The 13398-nt window shown below is 34.0% G+C and overlaps 1 protein-coding gene and 1 long non-coding RNA gene across 2 annotated transcripts in view; one reads left to right on the top strand and one right to left on the bottom strand.

Annotated features, from left to right (window-relative positions):
* Positions 1-1258: 1258 nt before the first annotated feature.
* Positions 1259-13398, top strand: part of LOC136809733 (GRIP1-associated protein 1-like) — a 56593-nt gene continuing 44453 nt past the window's right edge. The window contains exons 1-9 of the mRNA XM_067066280.1: positions 1259-1346; positions 3048-3114; positions 3507-3592; positions 3830-3856; positions 4734-4784; positions 5180-5236; positions 5356-5476; positions 5901-6019; positions 6626-6776. Coding sequence (XP_066922381.1) covers positions 1302-1346; positions 3048-3114; positions 3507-3592; positions 3830-3856; positions 4734-4784; positions 5180-5236; positions 5356-5476; positions 5901-6019; positions 6626-6776 — 724 coding nt within the window. The 5' untranslated portion in view covers positions 1259-1301. The remainder of the gene's footprint in view (positions 1347-3047; positions 3115-3506; positions 3593-3829; positions 3857-4733; positions 4785-5179; positions 5237-5355; positions 5477-5900; positions 6020-6625; positions 6777-13398) is intronic.
* Positions 9256-10517, bottom strand: LOC136809740 (uncharacterized). Its single transcript, XR_010847016.1, has 3 exons — positions 10137-10517; positions 9721-9777; positions 9256-9323 (listed from the first exon to the last, which is right to left on the bottom strand). It is a non-coding gene; the product is annotated as an uncharacterized lncRNA (long non-coding RNA).

The raw sequence follows: 13398 nt of genomic DNA, 5'->3' as shown, positions 1-13398 counted from the left end.
CGTCCATTGGTACACTTTTCTTTAACGTGATATATAGTAATCTACTTGTCACATTTCTATACCATAGTATTGTAGATTCTTTTTGCATTTAGCTTTTGATAGGATATATTTAAGAAGTATTTTAAAATCGAAATTATTTTTACCATATATAATGGATATATAAGTCACTGATTTTTCTTTGATTCACCAAATTTGTTAATTTGTAATGATTTTGAAGTAAAATCGATTATACCTATCCAAGATTTACTTTTGATTCTTTAAAATTTGAACAATTTTTTTTTTTTTTGGGGGGGGGGGGGTTAAAATTGTAGAACCTGTTAAAGCTGTTAGAAAATTACGATTTGCCATCTTGAGCATCTTGAAACCCCAAAATTTTGAAACAGTGAGAGTGAAACGAATATTTATTGACAATAATTAAATTGATTGCAAATTCTATGTCTACCATTTTTCCATATTTTTTCATCATGTATATAAAAATGTAAATACACCCTAATATTAATTACATATAGTCATTGAATATTATAAAAACTCAAAGCTATTATCTACAGCTTAACCTTGTATATAGTTATAACTTCTTTCAACTTGTAAAAACATGTATAGTTGTAGCCGTCAAATGTATAAATAATGATCGTTTAATTGTCTCACTTTACTTCTCTCTCTCATTGGTAGTATCATCAGTAACACAAATGCTGCAGTCCTTGCCTTTTTGATATTACAAGGGTCTCACAGAGAATCGCCAAATATTTTAAGGTTTTTGTAAAAGTGAGCGTTCTTAGGATAATTTGGCTTTTTTATCTTTAGGAGGTTCAGTTTCATCTTCATCCTCTTCAGCACCACATAGATCTTCTTCTTCATCGCTTCCATCTGACTTTCCATTTTTCGTGGAGATGACCTCTGCTTTCTCCTTGGCTACAACATCTTTTAAATAGTCTTCATTTGCCTTCTTTAAGAATTTAATTGATTTAACTGTGTTGCTAATATCCTTCGAACCAAATTTGTCGCATGATATTTCTTTAATAACTCCTGAACCTCGGGAAATTATGATTTGAAAGTCCCCCATTTGAGATTCTACTCTCTGTAACACTCACAAAATATGCCAGTTACTTGGTCTACCATTTTGTTTGTTTATATTTTGCTCGCGGAAGATGTTCTAGATTGTTTCCGATCGGGATAGTACGATACTAATATCGGATTCTTCAATAGGAAAGACCCTTCAGCGCTCGATCAAAACGTTGCCCAATCGGGAGTTTGTCTTAAATTCGGGTAATAAAGCAGACAAACGAAAGTGATTCCAAAAGAAAATGGCCGCTCCTGCACTTTCAGATGAAGATTTTAACAGACTCCAGGTAACATTGTCATTGATCTTATATTGTTTATTTCTTACTACAATTAATTTATGTATTTTCTCCTGAATGCAAATACGTCTATTTACGTACGTTTATTTTCCAGTCATCGCAAACACTGGTTAAGACTTAAAGACACTAAAGTGTGGCTAAACGAACAATCAATGCTCTTGATAGGGCGGTGGTTTATATAATTTTTTAGGCGTATCCCAATCCCTCTAAGCCATTTTTTCATGTGAAAATTCTCAATTATACGTCTTGATTTGCGAAAGTTTATGCTCGCAAAAAATATTTTTCCGTTAAATTTGCGAAGTAATGCAATTTGCAGTTTTCGTTTCATGAAAGTTCTGCTCGCAAAAGTTTGTACGCCTATTAAATGTATTAAATGATAAAAAATCTATATTAACTGTCTCGCTGCGTCAGGACCGCCAAAAAAGGTAAAGCTGACCGCAATCACAACAATTTCATAAATCTTCTCAAACTCAAAATATGTCCTTTTCAGGTTCGACATCATTACAGTACCCTTACTTATAACCTCTACTTTTTCATAGCTAGGGAAATTTGCGGCTAGTTCGAAAACAGGGTCAGGGGTCACGGTGTCCGGGTCACGGGGCACGGGTCACTACGTCATTTTTTTAAAGCCTCTTCGTAGGAGAATGTGTTTTTCTATAAGGAATTTTTAATAACACTTCATGGCAGATTAAAAAGACAATCAGAAAAAGAAAGCATTTCATTTTCGCATTTATGGGGAAGAATGAAATTTTCAGAAGATACTTTATTTGATATGATTTGATAGGATTCCCATTTCTGTAAATTTGTGATTCCCATGGTTGCTAAATGGTGGCTAGGGGTATTTATTTGTTCTTTTGCTATTTTCTTTTGTTCTATGTGACGTAAAACGCTTCACAAATCGAAGTACTTCCACCAACTGTTTTTGCGACCTCTGATTTCTCTGGGCTAGGGCCAACCCCACCCAAGTCAAATTCTACTTTGTAAAAGTCATTGGAGAACAGGACAGTGTTTTGTCTTATTTTTCTGAGCACTTTTTTATGGATACCAGTCATTGATTAAGTTTTTGAAAAACGTCTCTTTACCATGATAATTTTAAAAAGCCTGCTTTGCTCCCTGTCATTTGTGAGAAATTTTAAGTGTATTTTTACTTTTATGACAAATTATACAAATTATGTGCTGTAATTTGGTCTAATGTCTGCATTCCTCATGTAATTCCACCACCCTTCTTTAAAGAATTAAAAAGTAGGTGGGAATCACTGATTGAAATTTCTTTCCTGATAGTTTATTAGCAATCAGTGATTCCAACCTTTTATTATTTCCAGGTTTAAAGAAGGGTGTCAGAATTAGATATGTTAATGTGTTGTTGGGATGTTGACATCAGACCAACTTACAGTATTTTCCAAGAAAAATGAATGAGACTATTTTCTTGTAAATTGAATGAAACATTAACTAAAACTGATTAAAAATATTTTCCTGTATTTTCTAAGGAAAATTATATACCTTAAATAGTTGTATTTTCCAAGGAAAATTAGATATTTTAAAACTTATTTATTGTTCTATTTATTAAAAATGAACCAAGCAGTACACCATAAACATATTAATTTCCATTCTTAGTGAAGACACAATGAGATGACCAAACTTTAATTTTAAAGCGACTGATTGATAAAACCTAGGTAAATTCTTTTTATTCAGAATCAACTGATCGAACTACGCACACAGAATTATGAACTCGGAAATAAAGTGAAGAAATTGGAAACAGGTAATTTTTTAAATAATTTTAAATAATAGCTTTCCAGTATTATGATGTTATGTATGTTACGAATAAAAAATTCCTGTCAAATTATATTCACTTTGGGTGGTATAATGCAGGTGTATGCATTTCATCCTTATTGAGAACATGCAATGCATTCTGCTCCTTGACTGGCCGAATCAATCTTAGCATCTCAATTAATTGTGGCTCAAACCTAGAGAAATAGTGGATAAGACAAATATAATATAGAGAAAGGATGAAAAATTTCTTTTATTACTCTAGCATGGTTTGATTTTGTGATTTTTTATTCTCTCACTATTCAACCTTCTTATCCTAAGGGAACTACTGTCTGAAGCCTGACATTTTAGTTAAAGAGTTGAACCCCTGTTTTTTTATTTTAGAAAATGCCGGTCTTAACGAGAAACATACAGTGCAGGAGAAAGAAATCACTAAGCTCCAAAGACTATCGAAGTTTCCTGGTTTTCAGGTGAGAAATGTAGGCTTTTTTTTAATTTTTCATCTGAGTCTGCTTTGCTATGCAAAAAATTAACCAACATGAAGGCTTCGTAGTTCAATAATATGAATAATAATTTGAAAGATTTCATCGTCATTGCTTTTGTTTAATTGGTCATGGTTTCAATTATGAGTCAAGTATACAAATTTTTCTTATCTTATCCGTGCTGTATACGAAGAGTAAAAATATTGTTTTCTTTAAAATTTCTAGGCCATCACAAAAAGCAAATCTAAAAAGGTAACTATATCTCATATCTCAAATATATCCCAAACATCAAATAGGTTTTAATAAAACACCAAAAGGTTATCCAGATAAAAATTTGAGGAATTTAGTACATTGGTATTAAAATTAGCAATTTTATAAATTTCATAAACCTTTTTCACAATTTAACAAAAAAAGTTTGGGTTTTTTATTTAGTCAAATAAATGTCCAAAATATTTGCAATGTCAGTATTATTGCTGTTCACTTTTCTTATGTCACATTCCCATTTTTGTTTAGCATTAAATTCACATATAATTAAAAAATCTGTTGCAATTTGTGGGCAAGGGTGGGGGGGGGAATGTTTAAAGGTTGGGGGGGGGGGGTGGAATGCCAAGAAAAGTTATAAGGGGGTTTGGGTGTCCAAGCTTTTTACTGCCGTCATTTAAGACAATTTCTGCTGATAGTTGATGAGTTTCGATGCCGTCCATTTCCTTTGAGATGAATAAATGATGATGTTATGAAATTTTGTTTGAAAGGAGTTAGGTTAAGAATAAGTCACCTTTCCTAAAGATATTTCACATATATTTTTGTTAGCAATTTTTGTCCAAAATCCTTGGGGAATATGTATTTTTAAAGATTCCCCCCGAATGCCAAGAAAGGGGGGGTGTCATTTAAGACCCCTTTCTGCACCTCCTGTTTTTACTGCCGTCATTTCAAAGAATGTATAATGATAGTTGATGTTCGTTATGGTTAACACAAATTTTTTGAAAATCATGAAAATGTCTAAGATATAGATTTTCAAAAGGTCCAGTCTATCTTAAAAATTTGGTTTTTGTTTACTGACACTTCTAAATTTTTATCTGGCCTGCCTACAACAACAATCCTAACCAGACATTATTTTCAAATCTTTTAGGACATTGCAGAATTGATGGAAGAGAATGAGCGTTTGTCACAACAAATGCAGGTATGATTAATCCATGTCTAACAGTCTCTCACTCACATTAAAAAAATGTAATAGGTAACTTACCCTTTCTTTACTTAGAACCCTTTTCAAAATTCTTCTACAACACTTTTACACTAACTGATTGGTTACAAGTGATGTAGTTGGTAAAAAAAAAATAAAGATAATTGTATGGAAAATTTGGCTTAGCTTACAAGTTGTTTTTTTTTCCTTATAAGTTGCTCAGTGCTTCAAAATGACGTGGCCTTTTCAAAAGAGGATTTCTGGGGACGTCTCTTAATTTGCTATCCTCAGTTAAAAACAGCTCCAAAAAGAAACCAAATATTAAATCTAAGCTTAAAGAGGTCACCCTCTCAGAAGAATTCTACTTTTATTTCTATTTTCCTTTCCTTTTACAGAGACATGAAGACGACTTCAAATTACAGAATCAAACTTTATTGCAAGAACTGTCTAGGGTAATATAGATTTGGAAGTTAAGAAAAAAAGTTTTTAACCTGGCGATAAATCCATCTTTTTTCGAAAATCAAGGTGTCTGTTTAGATATTTGTTTATCCTTCTTATTTTCTAATGACAGTTATCTGCTGAAAACGGAGATTTACAAAAGAAAATAGATGCAAGCAATGGATCTCTGGGAAATGATCAAGAGAATAGACGATTGCAAGCTGAAAATGCCGTCCTCTTAAAAACTGTCGAAGGTATTAGACTAATACGGAAAGATTCCATCAACCCTTGTGAAGAATTGATATTCCTGGCGTAATCCCTCTTTTTCGAAAATCCAAGGGTCGTCAGGTTTTAGCAGTAAAAGTCCAGGGGTCTACATTGTCTTGTGGTAGTACAATCATGGAGTTATGTGTAGTTGTTTGTTAAGGCCGAAAAGGTAAAATCGGAAAGACATGAAGTTCAATAAGGGGTAAAGATCTAGGAGGGTATAGAAAGTAGCCATATATTCGGGGATCTAGCCCTCAAAGCCTTTATCAGCTTGGGCGTGGAATTTAGATTCTTTAAGATAATTCTTCTAGTAATGCTTTTCATCAGAAGTGAATCGAGCACAGATATCGTTTACCATTTTGATGGACTGAAAATTGTAAACCCTTTTTACTACCTACCGTGCTATTTTAGATTTGAAATCAAAGTCATCTGGCCTACCACCAACCACGTCCACTGATAATAATGAAAATGAAACGAAAACATGCTCCAGTGAGGAACTGGAATCACAAATGGATAGTCTCTATACTCAGGTAATGAAGAAATCACAAATCTTACACCCCTTTAATACAATTCTCAAGCAATATCGTATTATAAACGTTCTTAAAATATTTATCACCAAAATAGGACAAAAGAAAAGTGTGTTTTCCAGAAGAATGAACGACAGGATCGTTTATGGCGTGCTGAACTTTCATCTTAAAGTTAGGTAACCTTTAAAAGGGTTGCCAATGCACTCCATTGTTTTTGTTCTAAGATATTGCTTGAAAAGAGTTTCGGTCAAATAATTGAAAATTGGATTTTAAAAAGCAAGGTTACAATTTCTTATTCTTATCATTTCGTATTAGATTTTCAAGTATTGAGTATGTTCCCGCTTTAATTTGCGCACTAGCCAATAGCTTTTTAATGTAATTTTTCGTGCATGAAGTATATCTATTTCATTTTCAAAACACCCAAAAATCAACATGTACAATTTTTCCATTCAATGATTATCTACGAGGATCTTTGAAAATTCAATGTAAATACTAAACTTTGTGCATTTTCAGCCGTCTGTTCGACTTAACACAAAAAATTATTGTGTGCGAAAATTAGTACCTTGAAACGGATAGTTTTTGTCACATTTTTCTTCTTCACATCATAAGGTTCTGAAACTGGTACCGGATACTGAAGAGAAGGATGAAAGTGAATCTGATGATCCCCACAAACATTTGAAAGAGCTGATCGAACAGTTAAAAGACGCAGTTAAAACAACAATAATTCATCAACAACCAGCAATTACAGACCAATCGTCAGGTACCGATCTCATTCTATTTCTTAATATTAAAAAGCTGACAGTCATCTTTGTATCACTTCTTGAGGGCCTGGTTTTGTTGTGTGGTTGTTATAATTGTAAAGATTTTTTTTTCTTTTTTATAGTAAGGTATAGACAATTGAAATATATACCTCATCGACTAAAATAAAAATAAAACAAATATGCAATAAACTATAAAGTGACTGTAAAAAAAGAATGACAGGTAAGACAGGAAAAACATGTGTACTAAAATAACATTTTCGAAAAATAGGTGGGGGTATGTCAAAAATTAGCGAAAATCCTTTTAGTACTCATGTATGTCTTACATTTTAGTACTGACCCCCCCCCCCCCCAGATTAATCAGATTAAATTTCTCAGAAAACTTTTTTATTCAATTTTTTCTCGACAATAGTTCTGAAACTTTATTTAAATTCAAAGTTGATGGACCGAATAAACTGGTTGAGTTCAAAATACTAACTTTTATAGAAAATTGACTTCCCAGCATATGGGGAGTACTTTTTTCCTGGAGGGGGGGGGGTAACAATTTACTTGCAAAAATTGACTCCCCAGTACTTTTGTTCTAGGAAATATGTACTGGGGGAGTACTTTTTTTTTTAGGGGAGTACCTTTTTCCTGTGACACCGGGCATTTATTGTTGTTTAAAGATTTTATGAGGGGCGTTTATTCGAGGGGGTGTTTAAAACAAGGGGGCGTTTATTAAATATTCTTTAACCAAAGTCACTTTGATAAATTTAATGGGAACCTTCACTTGTTTAGCTTTTTCGATATCTTTCAGCTCAAATTATTCATTTTACTGATGTGTAAAAATGGGTCAAAATTACTTTGAATACTTAGAGAATTCAATTATTAATACATGATTTAAGTTTTCTTCGATATGATTCTTCCTTGGAGGGGAGGCGTTTATTCGAGGGTCGTTTAAAAGAAAGGGGCGTTTCTTTAAAGTAATAGAACTCTCAGTTAAATCTTTACAGATTCATCAGCTAAAACATAAGAGAGTGGTCAGAAAGTATCTACTAGGGGATGTATGACTCTAGGGATGGTATCATACTTTTCCCACCCTTGGGGAGGGGTCTCAAAAATTTTCATGTCTTTAGGGTATGTTCTATATTAGGAGGGGGGTTACCAAAAGTTTAGTTACTTGTTAGCAGGGGGGTCTGGAAATATCTTTGAGGATATCAAGATGCGAATCTGTTTTTGCAATTTTTGAAAATATCCGCCACCCCAGTGGGCACAGGACGTCCTATGGACGTCCTTAGAAAGTCCATTTTGGACGGGAGGACGTCCGGCGGAGACGTCTATTAGACGTTCTATGGACGTGCAAAATGAAGTCATATCCGTCCGTCCGATTTCGGTCCGAATAAGACGTCATTATTTGACGCGAAATGGACGCTATTTGGACGTCTCTTTTAAAATTTGACGTCTGAAGGACGTTTTACCGACGTTATATGGACGCCGGAGTGAGCCACTTCATTAATTGGACGTCTGAAGGACGTTTTACAGACTTCATTTAGACGCAAGTACGAGTGAGTGAATTCATTACTTTGACCTTTTTACAGAGTTCATTTAGATGTCAGAACTTTTTCATTGGAAGGTTTTATAGTCAGCTTTCCTCTTTGAAGCATTAAAAAATTCTCTTACGGCCTTTATAATTTTGTTGAGTATTTATGTTTCTTTTCAAAAGAATTTCAATTTCAATTTCTGTAATTGAATTATTCCAAGTTGACAATATCACTTAATATCACTAAATTCAGTTAGTTTTTCTCGTCAACAAAACACAAAGGACAAATTAGAAAAGTACCAAATTAGGTTTTATACTTGTCGAATATATTATCTTCTGAAGCAAACAACTGAAACAAGTATCTAACAGGGTGAAAAAAACTACGTACAAATTTTACGCCTTGAAATATATATAATACTTTTGATTCGTGTTGTACAAGATAATGAAATGTTTTGAAAGCTAAGTGCCCATTCTTAATTAGTTAAAAAAAAGTCTAATAACAGTCTTTAACTTCTACTCTGGTTATCACTTTTTCCTTCAAGTCGACGAGGGATGAAATCGACGTTGGAAAGTTCTTTCTTCTTCATGCACAACCTTGAAAGGAGAATAACAATTTATGAAAACGATTACAAATAGTTTGATAAAATCAAACAAGGAATGTCTTTTATTTGAGGATAATTATTGACTGTAATCCTCCTCAAAGAAGTGTGCCAAAATAACTTATAAATCTATGGGATACAGGGGAGTTAGTTTGTCACAGTTGTTAGGAGAGACTAATCTACAAAGCAAGTTTTTTGAGATCATAATGTGAGCTCCATTTCACCTTTCTTGATATAAATTGAGGGAACCAGAGGGAACAGGTGCCTCCCTTGAAAGGTTTTGCCCAAAATCTTGGTACTTAATAAAGGGGGTATTTATAAACTATGATCCCAATTCGAAGGATGAATCTAAGGTTTACCTGTAACATATTGATGATATTTTGGTTCAGCTGGACTGACGAGTTAGATTTATCCAATAGTGTTGATCGAATCTGGAAAACAAAATGAGGAAAGAAAAGTTTTGATTTTGGGAAAAAGTAGAAAAACCCTTAAAAACGTCTATAAATGTTTTTAGCTCTTTTTTATAATAGATAGTAATGAAACTACAAAAATTTAAGAACAATGCTATGCTGAAATTGAATTGCAAGGAATGCAAGAGTAAAATTGGGTAAAGAGCCTAAAATATTTTAATCTTGTCCGAAAATAAAAACAGGATGCAGGGTTGAGGGTCAAGAAACCAAAAAACTCTAATCTAATGTTAACTCGATTACCTCCTTCATTTCATTCCTAAGTGGTTAAGAATTTCTCACCGGATCACTGAAACAGGGGTGTATTCGTCAATAATAAAGGTGACTTGTGGTACCTAAAACACACCAAAGAATGGCATACCTTGCTTTGAACAATCAGTTATTTTTGCATTTTCCAGAGGACCAGTAGGGTGGGTACCTGAATGGTAAAATAACAGTCAATCAGGGTATTCTGATATGAATGAAGCTTTTAAGTTTCCCAAAGAAAACCCATACACAACACCACACGACGCTTTTTTTGATGAAATAATAACGCCTTTTGATCGAAAATCTTTCTCTGGTTTTGTCTTCCTCAACAATGGTGGGTTGTTGTCAACTAATCAAAAGTCACAGTTATTGCAAGTCTCCGGTCCCTTTTTGAACAAAATACTTTTGTGTCTCCTCTGTTCCTTCAAAAAAAAAGAAATTTGTATTTCCCAAAGAACTTATCGAAACGTTAATTTTCAGAATTTTCTAGCCAATTATTAAAGAAAAGATCGTCTTGGAAATTTCACTCACCTGAAAATGATCAATCTATAGTCTTTGCTCCATCTTTTCAGCATAAGCTCCTTAAAAATGAAAGTGGCAAAAATAATAATCTTATCCCAACATTTTATAAACTGAAGAGCACCACATCATGCTTCGCTCACAATAAAGTTTCAATAAAAAGAATCAAAACAAAACATTCGAAATTTGGCGATTCGAATGTTCAAAGCGAATTTCGTATTTGAATGTTTTAAAAAAAAGAACGTCTCTAAATCAAAACATTCGAAATGCACTTTAGAGAAAATATTTTTCTAAAAATTGAAAAGGCCAAACGCTAGCTAATTAAACCAAATTAAAAATGCCTAAAAAACACAAACTACAGAGACAAACGTTTTGAGAAAAGAAGGCCTTGTTTTATTGCTTTGATGTGCATCTTAAGAAGTCTTGCGACCGTAGTACAGTGGTAGAGCATCCGGCTACGGTTCGCAAGGTTGTGGGTTCAACCCCCAGCCGGGTCATACCAAAGATTCCCAAAATGGTACTTGATGCCTCTCTGCTTGATGCTCAGCAACTAAGAGAAGGATTAAGGGTAAGTGGAGAAATCCAGGGAGAAAGAGTGGCGCCCTCCCCTACCTTCGGGTAGATAGCTATCGAAAGAGGAGCCTTCGGGTCGCCTCCGACTGCGGTCGCAGACTTACTTACTAAGAAGTCTTGAATTCATGTGGCCCCTTGTGTTTTATTGTTTACAAAATAGAATGGAAAAGCTTAAACCAAAAGTCGAACGAGAACACTCAAAACTTGATCAGTGGTGGAAGAAAAAACCAGGATGTTCAGAAACCAAAATGCAACAAGAAACAAATTTTCTTTATGAAAACAAACAGAAATAAGAAATTTTTTGCCACTTACTCTTCTTTAATCTTTTTACTTGCATCCTCCACTTTTAGCAATCTTTTGAACCATAAAAAGAAGATGTCAAATTGCCAGAAATATTGAAAAAGGATTGTCCATGACCATCTTTTCTTCGCCTGCTCACGAAGTTTGCTTTGAAAAATACTCTGTCGCCTCAAAAAAATATATGGAGAACTTTTATAACGGGCCAATCAGATTGCTGTATTTCATTTTTATTTTCAAAAAGTAGTCGGGGGGTTATTAGAACTAACTGTTTATTAATTGACAGTTAGTAAAAATAATATGAAAATTTTTTTTATGTCTGAATCAAAAAGATATGAAAATGAAATTGTTATATTTGTGAAATTCTTGCTGAACGCTCCATTATTTGCATTTACAAAATCAATGTCATGAAATATTGCACCCCCGGCTACAGTCATGTTTGTATTCACTCGTCACCAGACCTCCAATCGCTGGTCTCAATAACATAATTTTAGACGTTCTAAGGACGCCTTTTAGACGTCCTGTAAAAAACAAGTCCGTTAAAGACGTCTTAAGGACGTCGCAATTGGACGGGGACGGGCTTTGGACGGGCGGACGTGATATGGACGTCATATAGTCGTCCTCCGGACTTTCTGTGCCCACTGGGACCCCACCATAGTAGATACTTTCTGACCACTCCCTAACACTATAGAAATTAACAAAGCTTATTACTTTTTTATTTCTCTGGAAAATTTATTAAAAGATTATAATCTCTGCGTGTGCTAAAATTAACGTATAAATAAAATTAACGTGTGTTAAAATTTAATTAGAAGAATTAAAAAAATTGCGAACGAGGAAGAAAGAAAAACCTTAAAATCATTACAATGTATAATATCAGGTATCTAGATGATTAACAAAAACAGTTTTCCGAATCGATCTATGTCTACAAACTGCAACAACAAGTTTAATTATTAATTGATTATAAATTAAGATATTTTACTTAAAATATTAGTAACAAATCTTTGTTCGGTGGATCAAGTCAGATGACGTCATCAAACATAGCAATTAAACTCAAAAACTCATTTTCTTAGGCTACGTCATATCTTCCTTCGTTTCGAGCGTAAAAGGCTCGTCATCTATAATGGTTTCATCCTCTTCGGCATTTCTCGTTGACAGTAACCTTTGTGTTTCCTCAAAAACAAATTTCTTGTGAACAAGGCACGATATGCTTTTGTCGGTTCTCATTGGTGGCAACTGGCTTTTCACTTCGTCGAGATCATCTTCGTCTGGAATCATATTGTAACAACAACAAGAGCATGTTCCTGTAGGGTGGTCATTTTGTTGACGCAGTAAAGTGTCCTGTTCACAATAACAAAAGCAACGCAGATTTCGAAGAAAGTTCCAGATCAATCTGGTGACTCTAGTGCCAATATGAACGGCGAGATACAGTGAAAATTGTATGAAAAGAATGATAAGTATAATGTAGTCAACCCCATTCAAACAATTAAACGGCGTTTGAACCAATCTTCCATCAATCACTGATAAACATTTTGGATCTAAATCATCTTTCAGATAATAGTAAACTGCACTTGTGCAACGCATCAACTGTACGATACCAACTGACAAAATTAATAAGAATACAATAATCTGATGGACAATGGTGATCGGCTTTATTTCTCTAAAAACACGTCTCACAGTCTGTCCAATAGACAACTCTAACTTCAGTGAACCAAGGAAAGAAAACCAGTGATAAATCGAGTACAAGTAGATGGATCCGAGGATAAAATTGTGCGGAATGAAGTACCAAGTTTTTCGATCATATATGTACTTCTCGATGAAAAAGTACTCCAGAAAAAGTTCTGGTCCATCCTCAACAATGTAACCTAATAAGGTAGTGTTAAACTTGAATGTTTCAAATCGTGTCAAATCTTCTTTATGCTCTTTACATTCACACTCTATGTTCTTTCTATTTATCCACCTTCCCATATATAGCCAATATGCCGTACGAATAATCCCTAGGATCGCAAAAGCATAAATTGAGCTATTAACGTGGGGGTTTCTATAGATTTTTTGGCCCAATTCATTTCCATTTTCCAAAGTGTAAAACATGTAAACATCAAAAAGAATATCTAAACAATCAATAGAGTATTTGATCAGTGTCATGAAAACTATTGTACAGTATAATTTCATTGCGTGAGAATTTTCCCTTGAATAGCAACATTTCAGTATCTTGACAATACACCCATCAGAGCTAGCTTTTAATGCTTCCTCCAGCTCCTTTTCGTGCTGTTTGCGGGCGCTTTTCCATATCTTCTTGACGGTGAATATGTAGAACAGGAGAACAACCAATACAGGAATAATACACATTGCTATAATGGTAGGTTTTGAGAATCTTGGCTTCCATTCTTCTTTGATTCCACAGTAA

Source organism: Clytia hemisphaerica, unplaced genomic scaffold (assembly GCF_902728285.1).
Source record: "Clytia hemisphaerica strain Z4C2 unplaced genomic scaffold, Clytia hemisphaerica genome assembly, whole genome shotgun sequence".
NCBI lineage: Eukaryota > Metazoa > Cnidaria > Hydrozoa > Leptothecata > Clytiidae > Clytia > Clytia hemisphaerica.
The sequence above is the reverse complement of the archived record's forward strand: the minus strand, read 5'-3'. Positions and strand labels throughout refer to the sequence as shown.